At 41.5% G+C, this 13589-nt stretch overlaps 1 protein-coding gene across 7 annotated transcripts in view; it reads right to left on the bottom strand.

Moving 5' to 3' along the window:
- The window catches only part of AKAP13 (A-kinase anchoring protein 13), a 334648-nt gene that overhangs the window by 185424 nt on the left and 135635 nt on the right, over nucleotides 1-13589 (bottom strand). For all 7 annotated transcript variants that reach the window (XM_057725147.1, XM_057725148.1, XM_057725149.1 and 4 more), the window contains exon 4: nucleotides 6797-7093. In XM_057725147.1, the coding sequence (XP_057581130.1) occupies nucleotides 6797-7093 (297 nt within the window). The remainder of the gene's footprint in view (nucleotides 1-6796; nucleotides 7094-13589) is intronic.

Raw genomic sequence — 13589 nt, 5'->3', positions numbered from 1 at the left:
CTCAACTTCCTCACTGACCATTCTCAGACTTCTTGGACCCCAGTGTTTTTTTCTCTTTACACTGAGGTCCCCAATACTTCTGTATGTGAACAGCATGGTAAGAATGAATGCATCTTTGACCCTGTGATTTTACATGAACTGCACCATCTTGTAACGTCACATGTGCCTCAGTTTCATCTCCTTACTGCCAGGGTAAATTTTCTTGGAAGCAAAAACCATTTTTCATACTTTACACTTTCTCTGCAGAACTCTGCACACTGACTAATTCAGGATTTATATGATGTTCAGCACAGACACAAGGCTGGAAAGACCTCAACACTACGGAAGAAACCACTGCATGTGTAGGTACAAATTTTAATAATCAACAACTCAGAGCAGGTGGCCAGGACAGAAAGAACCTTCAGAAAGGATCAAATATCACCATCTGACCTGTGCCTTACACTTGTTCACAGGCATTCTGACATCTTTATCAAATACAAAAAAGATAATAAGGCACTGCACAGGAACTAGGTGATTTTTTAGAGACTGGTTAAGTCCAGCCTCATGAGACGACACCTTAGTTTTCTCTGCACCTCCACCCTTTCTCATCCCTTACTTGCTCTGAGTCAGCTCAGCCTTTAAGAGTAGAGTTCCAATAATAAGGCTGTACACCTGCTCAAAGGTGGCACTCCAACTCCAGCACCTGCAGGCTCCCAAATCTCATCCTAAGGTCCTTAGCAGCAGGTGCCACACCTACTTTTAGGTCACCCCTCTCTGCAACCAACAGATAATAAGAAAAGCAATACCTGGTGAAGACTGCTAAGTGCCATGCACTGGGCTAAGTGGTCTGTATTCACTTTTCTCATTTTCACAATAACCCTATGAGGTATCTTCAGCCTCATTTTGCAGATGAAGACAGGTTAATAACTTGCTCACAGCAAAAAATCAGCAAGATATGAAAATTCTCCTGTCTTGAGTCTAGAAACCATAACCTCTCCATTACTCCGTCTTTTTGTAAAAATCAATCATGCAAGCATTCTAATGCTATAGTTTAAAAAGTACCTTGTCATGTTTTCCTCCAAAAATAATTTTCCTTACCTAATATACCGTCCATCATTGCTTTTGTTCCTCTTGTCTCAGTTTAAAATGCAGAGCACCTACTCTTTATGTTTTCTCTTTTATGATCTTTGTGTTTTCCCTCTGTATTGTGAGAGCTACTCAACTTTGTTTTTCAGATCACTGACTGCATTTCCTATGATGTCAATTGGGTCCTCTGTCCCCAGTTTGAATTTAATTATGTTACAGGATTCTGGATGTCCTTGCATCATTTAAGCCAACTCCCTTCCCTCTTTGTCCTCATTGTGATGGCTTTTTTTGCAGATGTAATTCAAGTGACTAATCAGTTGATTTAATAAGGAAGATTATCCTGGCAAATCTGGGTAGGCCTAACTGAATCATCAGTTGGAAGGCTTTAAAAGCAGGGCTGAGATTTCCTCTGGAGAGAGAGAAGAAATCCTGCCTGAGGAGGACAGTGTCAGCTTGTGCTCGTGGAGTTCCATCCAGCTCAGGATTTCCCCTTCCAGTCTGAGGATGGCAGCTTTGGCTCATGCTGGTGGATTTGAGCTTGCCCATGATTTTCTCTTCTATTCTTGCCCTTCAAATTTTCGACTTGCTTAGCCAGCCCCCACAACTGTGCAAGCCATTCCCTGAAATAAATCTTAATACATATTTTCCTACTGGTTCTGATTCTCTGGTTGACCCTGACTGACATAATCATTAAACTTATTTTTCTCCTTGTTGCTTCCTTCTCTGATTTTATAATAGGTCTGACTTCTTTGGTCTTTTAAAGAACAAATGGAAAACCTCTTCTAAATTTTTCTTTGGTTTCTTAACAAAAATTAAAGAGTCTTCCACCTGAATACGCCTGATACTCTTCCATTTCCTTTATGCTCCAGTGTTATTTCATAGGCCATATGTTGGTTGGTTAGTTTTCCTGTTTATCCATATTCAACTGGAAAAAAATATCTCTGTGGGCCCAGCTTCCCACTAAGAAGGTAGGAGAAAATGTCTGAAATCCTGCTCACTATCTACTTACATGCTGTAAGCAACCCCCGCCCCCACATTCCCTCAGGTCTGCAGAGAAAGGGGCTGTGCCTTGTAGGCATTCGACCACAAGGAGCATTGAGATGGCTGCACCTCTTCAAGTCATCAGATTTCCTGTCTAAGCAAAATGTTCTGAGTTCTGTGAAGAAACCAGTAATCAAAGGCTACATGTACTTTTCCTACCCCATCGATCACCCTGCTCACAATACTCTTTGAATGTGTATCTATGAGATTTCAAAATCACCATTCTTTCTACTATTCTGTACTACTTCTGAAATAAACCTCAAGTCCCATAAGATGCAGGAATGCTCACACCCTCTGGAGAAGGGAAACAGCAGGCCCATGTGAGAAATGGGCATTTGGAAAAATGACACGTGTACCTTGTGACAGAACCAAGGTTTGAGAAGCAACAAAACCCTTTGGAGCTAAAATGCTGCCATTACGAGGAACCACTTGTCTTGGAGTTAATTCCTTAGATTATTGCAATATTATATATTATTAAAATATCTTTTAACATTTTATTATTTTCTTTTTTAGTGGCTACGATAGCTGAAAACATACAAAAATAATAGTGAGTGTAGCTAAAGAAAATTTTCCATGGAAAGCTATCAAACAATCTGGAAAAGGTGTGGGAATTAAACACCAAATGATTACGGCTATAAAGAACTGAGAACACAGAGGCTGTTACTAGTGCAGCCTGGCTTAAACCTGTCTCATCCTTCCCTCCATCCAAATTTCTCTCTGTGGGGAGGGCTTCCACCTCAGAAATGATTAAATCTTCTTGTCATTTAGTTATACAACACCATGACTAAATAAGAATGCAGATTTCCCCCAAGACCTTTCTCCTCTTTGCTTTCTTCAGAGCAAATCTTCAAAGTCCCACCCTCTGTTACCTGAGAGTTATGCTGACTGCTACTGTACTTGAGTCTTTCTGGAAAAAACCATCTTAATTCACCATTTCATTAACCACCGAGGCACTGAAGAACTGAGACAACTAAGTGAAACTTGGTAACTCAGAGGGAAGATACTCCGACCCTACCATTCACCCTCCACCCAGAAGAACCCATATTATTTGCCTTTAAGGCAGAACTAAGACCAAAAGTACAGTGCTTTATGTAACCAGGGATTAAAGAACACTTGGAGGAATAAAATAGACAAACTCCCTCTTGGTGATGTTTAAAGTAAGGACTGACTTTAGAAATGTGCTTTAAAAAAAAGGCCTCGTGCTTTAAAGAGGTTTTTTGTTTTTTCGGGGTTTTTTTTTTTTTGTGAAGTGCTGTACTGTTTTATCCTTTTATAGAACATGTCACTATCCCTCATCAGAACTCATCAGTGCTTTGTCTCCAATATCTCTACTGGATATTGGTCATGGTATGTTAAAAACGAGGAGCCTGCAAACTAGCACACACTATTGGATATATTTTCCTCCGTTTTACAGATGAAGAAACTGAGAAACACAGAGATTAAGTATTCCGCACAAACTCTTGCAACGAAGCCAACAAACTGACTCTGCAGCCTAAGCTCCTTCCACTTTATATCAAGCCTAAGCCAAGAGGTCTTAACGTCATATTCACGCCTGCTGTTCAGAGACTGAATCCCTGAAACAATATGTAAATTTTGGCAGGTAGGACCCTATGTATACTTTTCCTGGGGAGAAATCTGAGCTATTTTCAAAGGAGTCACTGACCTGAAAAAAAGTTAAAAAGCACTGCATCTAAATGATTAGAGTGGGAGGATTAACCATAAATCTTACATGACTCCTTTGTACAAGTATTAGGCTGGAACACCTGTAAACATCCTAGCTTTCAACAGCAAGTAGTCCTGTTATGTAACAAGGTGCCCTATTTAGCTGCATGATTACCCCAGGCAACAAGCTGACTTTGTACCTTCTTCCTTTAAACACCTTTAAAAAACGGTATCTGAAGTGCAACTCACTGCTGTAAGCAGAGTGTTCCTCTGCATTTGTCCCCCAACAGCAAGCAAGGACCTCTTAATTGATGCTACTCGACCATAAAATACCCACTCTTTGCAGATTCTAATCCGCAATTAACTGAACAATTTCAACCGCAGAATGTGAATCCAGCACTTGAAATGAGACTCCTGATTCCAGTGCTGACAGCTCCATCAAGTCCCTTGCATGCCTTTCACCTCGTAAAGTACACACCTCACTTGTTCAATTTCTTTTCTTTTGTTTTTAATTTATGTACAATAAAGTTCACTTTTGGGGGGTTGTACAGTCCTATGAGTTTGAGCACATGCATAGATTCTTACAAACACCAGTACCAAGACACGAAACCATTCCAACACCCAAAGAATTCCCCCATGATACCCCTTTGCAGTCAGACCTTTCCCCTACTTCTTGCCCCTGGCAACTACTAATCTATTTTCTGTTCCTACAATTTTGCCTTTTCTAGAGTATCATATAAATAGAATCATAAATAACTTTGGAAACTGACTACTTAGTGCAATGTGTCTAAAATGCATTCAAGTTGATGCACATGTCAAAAGTTTGCTCCTTTTTTGTTGCTGAGTAGTAGTCCATTGTATGGCTGTACCACAATGTGTTTATATTGTCACCCAGTGAGGGAGATCTGGGTTGTTTCTAGTTCGGGGTGAATATAATGCTGCTATAGGCACATTTGTGCAAAGATTTTTTTGAGTAAATGTAAGTTTTCATTTCTCTAGGACAAAGAGCCCAAAGTGGGATTGCTGGATCATACAGTACACACACATTTAACTTTACAGGAGACTGCCAACCTGCTTCCTGGAGTGGTTGTATTATTTTGCATTCCCACCAGCAATATATGAGATGTTGTTGGCATCCTTGCCAGTGCTTGGTATTTTTAATTTTGGCCTTCCTAAAGGTGTATAATGGCACCTTATTGTGGTTTTCCGGCATTTCCCTAAGTGTTCAGATTTGATTTACCCTTCGCTAGCACTGCCTGAGCAATTCTGTACAGCAGAAACTTAAGAAGCACAAAGAAAGACCATAAAAATATTAAAGCTGGCAAGCTCCCTATTAAAGACAAAGGTGCAGACCCAGAGAGGGGAAGGATATGCCTAAAGTCTCAGACCTGCACTTTTCTACAGTTCTTTCTAATCATGTGATGTAAACAAACTATCCAATTCCTGTGCCTTCTTTCAACAAGACAAAGCAAAACCACATACACACAAACTTTAAGCCCCACAAATAACTAATGCAATCCTTCTTGACACTGATTTAAAAGTGGCAACCAGAATAATCATTCTGATCACAACACAGAAACAGCATGAGCTAGACGTTTCTGTACATTACATTTCTGAAAAGGTGCCCATGGTATAACGGCAAATATTTTGATCTCTAGATCTCAGCAATGCAGAGGTTTCCTAGACCCTATATTAATAAGAAAAACAAAAGGGACAAATGCTTTCTTCCTTCATTTTAGAGTCCATGCTTTCTTTTGTATTTTACCTGGCAGGAGTGCCCGGTAGTATCTTGACAGGAAGCCCCTGATAGTGGGGGACACCATTCCTGCAGCTAATCACCACCTTAATGGTTAAATTCAGTGGGTTTAAGAGAACAAAAACTAGCAAACACTTCCTCATCATTCTTCCATGGGAGGAAAAACAAGGTTATCTGACAGGTCTGTGAGAGCAGGAACTGAGCATGCCCCTGGCTCAGCCCCTGAGTGCTTCTCCTCAGGATCTGGTTGCCTGCAGGGGGGTGACTTCTAGGTGCTCTGCTACACAACACAATAATCAAAGCCAGTGGACGCTGAAGGGCAGTCCTGTGACAGTCCAACTCTTTGAGAGATAAAGTAGAAAGCGTAAGCAACCCCTTCCGGCAAGCGGCCTGAAGCCAGCCTTCCACTCTAGATTTTTGTCTGCAAAAAAGCGAACATTTTGATCTCTATCTGTGTAACTCCTAAATCTTTCCATTAGATGTGTACTCAGGAGGGAAAGATGATGTTATTTACTGGACTCCAGGTATATGCTGCTTCATTAAATATGTATGTGTGTGTGTATACACATACATATATATTCACAACATCTAGCAGATGTCATTTACTACAAGAATAATTAGGCAGGAAATCCCCTGTCTGAATAAGAGGAACATAAATAGATACTTATTACATCAGTGTTTTTTAAAAAGTGGAGCCCTTCCTTTAATGAACTCTCATATGGAGAGCCAGTAGATAAAATAAATGAGTGAAAATACGCTGGTTAAAAACGTGTGGGATTTTCCAGAGCTCAGCCTGCTCTCGTGCTGCCCCCCAATTACTACCCAGTCTTTTCCTTTCCTCCAATTTCATGGAATCTGTAGAGAACTTGAGACTACAATAATGAAATTCCTGTCTTTGATAATTAAACATGAAAGAAGTATCAAAAGTTACTCTGCTACTCTCCTCATGAAGGACAGGTCTCTTTCTACACACGGAGATCAAGCCTGCAATCTGGGTCCACGGAATGGCAATGTGCCACCCTCTACTTTAAATGACAGCCACCACCGACGACAACAGCAAGCTCTCCCTGGGGTCATTTCACTGCAAGAACAGGCCTAACAGCTCAGCTGAAGAACCGAGGAGAGATGCCACCACGGCCACCGTGCTACAGTAACTGCAAGGTCCACTCAGCCACCATGGCAAGACATGAAGACAATCGCCACAGGAAAGCAGCCCCATTCAGAAACACAAGAATTCCAGATTTAAAGACTACAGGTCACTTAAGTTCTTACCATGCGAAGTCACATGTGTCCCCAACACATTCCATTCCGCCGGCAGCTTCAGGTGCCTGAAGGCCAGGGCAACCTTCTCATCAAGGGAATTCACATCCGTGGATGGGGGTCCTGACCGGTCCAGGAAACGGGTGAAGTTCAGAGCCTGCTGATTTCCAGCACTGGTTGCCAGGAACTGGGCTGCATCGTAGGCCTCGTCCTGGATGAACTGGAAGTCTTCTTCCGCCACCACAAACACAGGCAGGCCTTCTTTGGAAGCACAGAGTAGCACCTTCACTGTCTCGCAGCAGTCATGACCTAAAGAAACACATGCAGCAAGGAAGACAGGATTAGAGCCCTCCTCCAAAGACACTGGGGCAGCCTCTTGGCTCTTACTGCCTGACATATGAGCTCCCCTTCCTGAAAGAAACCCCTCCTTCCTCTGAGCTCTGACAGCAACCTTCCAAACTTCTTAAAACTCCATTTCCAACTCATTTTTGTAACTGCTATTTGCAAATATGAATTTCTTACCAAACAGAAACTGCTTTGTATTCTAGTTGCCACCAGGCCAGCAGCATAGTGTTTGGCACTAGCAGTCTCTGAAAATCTCAAAACACACTGAACTACAGCTGTTCAACTTGAACAAATTAAAGGATGAAAGCTCAAGGACCTCGTAAGGTCTAGCATACAGTGGGAAGTCTAACCCTTCCTGAACCGCATTGGATCTGAAAACTAAACAGGGAAAAAGTCACTCACAAAGGCTGCATGGCAGGAATTGTACAGATGCCCCGGCACCTGCCTTATTATCACCACGATACAATCAAGCAAATGAGAAAGCACTTGGAAAAGTACAAAACGACTTGATCTTATTTTACTATTATGAAGCAATTCAAGGTCTAGTAAATAACTTTTGCTCTCAGACAAACGTTCTTTCCTGTAATGTAAAGAGAACTTCAATGAAATCACCTGGTTCACACAGGGATGATGCATTGCGGTGGCTAGAAACCCAGTTCAGGAGAAGCAAGCATGCCAGAGACCGTGGTGCCCATCCAGAGGGGCAGAGACCTCGCGAGCTGCAATATTAGGTGGCAAGCTACATACCATCCCAAGGAGCTCCACTCGAGTAAGATCAAGAAGGTTTAACAGCACTGTTCCCGTGCACAGGGCTTCCTGGAGAATCAGACTTTCTCTGGGTTTTCAGTCTCACAGAATTAAGTTATTTCCAAGATGCAGAACATATTTATCAAAACATGTTTTTCCTCAGCTTTCAGGCACTGACCTCAACTAGCTGGAACTATGCTCCTAACATCATCATTTCTTTCATAAATATCTTTCTGATGAGAAAAAAGAAAAATAAAATGGAGTTGATGTTTCTGTTTGAGTTGCGCCCCCTGGCGCTCTGCCTGATGAACCGCAGGCACCTGAGCACCAGGCTCCCCTGAGCCCACCTGCACGCGGAGAGCCCTTTCCTGCAGCAGGATGAGGTGGAAGGTCCCCAAATCAGACTCTCTAGACCACGGGCACAGCCAGCAGAGGCTTCACACCTGACAGAACAAACTAAGCTTTCTGCTGTCTTTGAAAGAGAAAACAATCATTTTTTTCCCCTCATAACCAATGAGAGTAATAAGTGAATAGATTTTCCACACATACCTTTCCCCCAGGCCCTCCTTAAACGCTTTACTTTGTGACAAAACAAATCTCTCACTGCTGTGTAATCTGAGGATGGTAACAAGTATTGATACTTACAACCAAGAACCTACTACATACCAGGCATCAGACATGTCATTTTCTCCGCACAACAAATGTATGAGGTGTGTACTGTCCTTGAGTTACAGATGAGAAAACTGAGACTTCAAGAAGTAATCTGCCCAACTTTACACACACGTGAAGAAGCCATCATTCAAATTCAAGTCTGATGCCAAAGGTCACGGCCTATTATGTCATGATGCAAGAGTTTTGTAACACATTGCTTATAAATAAAGAAGGAAGGGTGACGGCTACATCCCTACCTGCAAAGAGCCCAATACTTGGAATGACATGACAGCATGACTACTAAGCAAGAGGAACAGGTTCACGAAGCACCGAGATCAGTGTTCACAAAAACACGTACCTCCACCAGGTGCTCCCACTGCCTTCCCAGTTGAATTCCTTCTATGAAGGCTGTGGGAAACTGAAGCATCCTCTGGCACACATGTGTGCATGCGTGTGTGTGGCTGAGTGTACACACCCATGTATGTATTTCAATTCAATAAATATGTTGAATTTATACATCAACTATATGAAATGAAATTAGAAAAAAATTGTTACTCTTTCTTTGAAGGGCAATCAGCCTAATTATGTAAGACAACAACATCAGGAGAAACAAATCAGCTGATTCAGGCAGTAGAGTTCTGGGTGTCTTTCTGGCAGAATGTATTTCTTTTCAACTATTCTGTAACATTTAATGACTAACATCTAGGGAATTCTCTGTCCATGGTTAGGACTCAGTGCTTTCACTGCTGGGGTCCAGGTTCAATCTTTGGTCAGGGAACTAAGAGCCTGCAAAGCCATTTGGCACGGCCATAAACCAACCAACCAACCAACCAGACAAAAAACCAACATCTGGATATCCACCAAGCCCAGCACACTGTAATTAGAAGCTAATCACAGTGAGTCTGAGCCCTCCAGAGGTTTACAGTCTATGAGGGGGAAATCAGACAAGCTGCAGATCACTGCAAAATGGGGTGCGTTCTAGAGAAACACATACCATGAGACTTGCTGGAGAGGACCAGTGCATTTCACAGGTGAGCAAGAGAAAGGTGGCAGTTAAGAAGGACCTTTTTGATAGGTATCCTGCTCCCAACTCTCCAACCACAGGGGTTTTTCACTGCAACTCTCAGAACTCAGAGACACAGTTCTGTCCTATCCTTCCTGTCTGTCTATCACTTCTCTAATAATTTCTCTGTACCAGGCACCATTCTCAGTGCTTTCCAAATAACAGTTCATTTAATCCTCATAACAACCCTAGCAGTAGGTACTACTATTATCCCCATTTGCCAGCTGAGGAAATGAAGGCACAAAAATATTAAGTAATTTGTCCAAGGTTATAAAGCCTCTAAGTGGCAGAATTAGAATCCGAACCCAAGCTTCCTTGCTGTCACATCTGCCCCTATACCCAAGATTCATGGAGACAAGAAGGCCTGAAGAGGAAATAATGGTACCATGGAAGAATCAATGGAGAAAGAAGAAAAATACTATGTTCAAATCCTGGCTATAAGACTCCTAAGTTGCATGACCTCAGATTCTGCTTCTCCAGGTCTCAATTTCTTCTTGAACAGCATGAGGGAACAGCCTCTGCAGGCTCTATGGCTTCTCCAGCCGTACAAGCCTGTGGGTTTTACCAGGCAGAAGATGGGGAGAGAAACTTAGGAAGACACCCAGGAACAAGAAACAGTTTCAAAAACAAAAATGGAAGCAGTAAGTTCAAGGAATGGGATAATTACTGCAAGAGAGTTTCAGGAAGATATTAACTAGGCTACATCTAGATGCCTTTCGGTGAGGGCACACCTATTTTGTTACTTCCTAAACTACATGGCCTAAGGTAAACAACTTCTTTGAAAACTTCTCTAACACTTTAAAATCTAGAGTATCTTAATCTTGTAAGTGAAGAGCTACAATTTAGAAGACTCCTCTCAAATTCTTTAATACTATCACCCAAAACAACATACACAGGCTCATTTCATTTCCAATCAAATTAGGTAGACAGACAGACATAGCACTATGTATTTCAGTCAGAATAATTACTGTTGACCTTTTAACAAGATGGGTTTGAACTGTGTGGGTCCAACTTATACGTGGATTTTTTTTCAATAGTACATATATGTACTACTGTACTTATGATCCATGGGTGGCTGAATCCCTGGATGCGGAACCATGGATACAGAGGGCCAACAAAGGGAACTGAGCATCTGCAGATTTGGGTATCCGTGGGGGTCCTGAAACCAATCCCCCTGCCAATATTGAGAGATGACTGTACTTTAAGAATGTTGTGGTTCTTGTTCATTAATCTCACCAATAATTATAACATTTTCCATTTACTCAGGATTAAGCTCATTTTTAAGTTCCTGACAGTCCTTTTAGATGTGAAGAAATGTCAATAAAAATTAAAATTACAGGTTTCAACATTTAACGATGAGAATGTGAATAATGTGGGATCCAAACTGAATTCTACCTTCCAAACTTAAACACACTCTGTCTTAGAAGAGATATTACACTAACCTACAATAATACCCACTGCCCATCCATCCAAACAGTTCTTATTCTTTCTTACTTGTCTTCTTCCCCAAGCCTGTGAAGAGGTGTGTGCGACACCTGAGAGCTTGAGCCGGAAAGGGAGCCACATCACCACAAAAAGTAAACATCATCACTGCTCTGTAAAATCACCTCCTGTATATATACAGGGTCCAGGCCATACTCCAGATCTTCGACTTCATCTCACATTCTCCTACACAGGTGCGTGCGCGTACACACACACACAGGCCCCAAAGCCATGGTGAAGCCATACGACCTAACTCAAAACTGGAAAGTGCATAACTCATGTATCTACACAGAAATCTACCTGAAATTGCTAAAATGACTGTTTACTCAGCTAGGATGGGGTGGCTAGGACAAAGAGGGGAGAAATAGAAGGTGGTTTAGGGGTGTGTATGTCTGCGCGTGTGCACACGCATGTGCTTAGCAGCATAAGCACACACAATTCTTTCCACTGCTGCAGCAGAATCTATTAGAAGGTGGATGTGTGGATGGGTGAACTATCTGCTCTATTTATGTGGAACTAAAACAAAACCGTGTATTAGAGAAGGCAGAATGTCAGAAAAGGCCAAGAAATAGATATCTAGGAGAAGTCATCCAATTGTTAGCCCAATATTTTCCCCTCAGACATGAACTCACAATCTGAGGCAGAAACTATGAATCACCCTAAGTAAAATGTGCCATAAATCTGGAATTTGTTTGGTATGATTATAGGCTTCTTTTTTCAAAGAAAAACTGAGGGTTAAAAGAGGGGTGGAGAACTGAGGGTTTCCTGGCTCAGTCTTTCAGTAAATTGGAAGAGTTACTACTAAGCATGAACAAAGTGCCTCCCCTACTGTCTGGAAAACCACCATGCAAGGCTGGCAGGGTTACTCTCTCACATTCATGTTTTCTATTAGGCTCAAGTGGTTCACAAGATTAATTTTTAATCCCTATGACCTTTCAGATAAAGCATCTAGCAAAAAAGTCAACGTTTTTTAAAAACAAAGGTTATATAATATGGACCCATTAATAAAACTGAAATCACTGCATCTCCACGCATAGAATATCTTACTACCATAAATTAGCTCTAAAGATATGAGTATTTTCAGAAGCAATTCATCTTATGACTGCCTTTGTACACATGAAATACAAGGTATTAACAATGTCTATATCTTCATGGCAAAAACATGGAAACCATATCCAATTTGACATAATAACCACAATTTTACTTCTTTTTATATGAAAACAGAAGCTGTAACATAAAGAAGAGTTACAAGGTTTTCAGCTGGTTCTATGGTGTTTTTCTGTCCACTCAATTTCCTGCTAACAAAGAAAGAAAATAAAGATCACAACTCCTTTTAAAAGGGGAAGTTCTGAAAATTTTACTGAGCTTCTTCTGAGAGAACTGCCCCCAGAGAATTGAGACAGAGGAAGAAGAGAGATAAAATGTTAAAGAAACATGGCCTACACCTCAATATCGCTTTTTAAACTGACTTCTGAATATATTCCACAATCAGGTCTGATCTTACAGCAGAATTATAAAGTAAATTATGGGGTGGGAGAGATCAGACCCTTACTGAGTGAACTGTAAGCGGTTCTGAAGTATGCTGACAACTAGCTGTAGAGTAGGAAAACATCAGGTTTGAGTCTTATCTCCACTGCAGGCTAGGTCACTCTAAAAAATCACTCAACCTTGAAGTCTGCTTGTGCACAAAATGGGAACATCACCAACCTTCCAGGTTGTTTAAAAAAAAAAAATCAGAGATGGCCATACACAAAGCAAGCATCTGGCATAAACAGGCATCTAAAACTGGTACTTATTATCAATATTAGCTATTAAAATGCTCCTATTCAGGTGACTCAAGGAAAACAGATCCCTATCACTGTACCAGGAGATTCTGCATAAGCCCAACACAGCTTCTGAGCTAAACGCTGCCCTGACACTTGTGGAACTGAAAAAATAAAGGGTAGGGGAGAATGCAGAATAAACACCACACAACCAGAAGCTCCCAGGTGGGAAACAAAAATTTAACTGCTGATGGTCCTCTTAAAAGCATCTAATCCAAACCCTTTTTAAGCTCACAGGTCAGGAGGTGTGTGCTCCTGAGGTCAGAGAGCTTTTCCGCAAGCTCCTTATCACTATATGAAGCACCCATACCCATGGAAACCAAACAGGGCTACAGATAAACAAGACTGCTGAAGCATGACCCAAGAATTACTTCATTTCCTATTAGGCTAAAAGTGGCCCACATCCCATCCCGGCCTTCTCTTTTGAGGATGAAACAATTGGAACTTTGTTTCACCAGCCATTCAAAAAGGAACCCTGAAAGTGCTTGCTGGGCCAGCCAAGCCCAGACCCACTCAGTCATTTTCCTAGGAGAAAGGCTGCATTCATAGTCAATGGTGGAAATTATAAAAATTATATCTTTTACTACTTCAGTTTGGCATGAAAATATTTAAAAATTTGGTGTCTTTTTCTTCCCTTTGAAGTGGCTATACAGAGTTAAAGGAAAATTTCAGTCTTCAGACCCACACACTAACA

Source organism: Hippopotamus amphibius, chromosome 2, assembly GCF_030028045.1.
Source record: "Hippopotamus amphibius kiboko isolate mHipAmp2 chromosome 2, mHipAmp2.hap2, whole genome shotgun sequence".
Lineage (NCBI taxonomy): Eukaryota > Metazoa > Chordata > Mammalia > Artiodactyla > Hippopotamidae > Hippopotamus > Hippopotamus amphibius.
The sequence above is the reverse complement of the archived record's forward strand: the minus strand, read 5'-3'. Positions and strand labels throughout refer to the sequence as shown.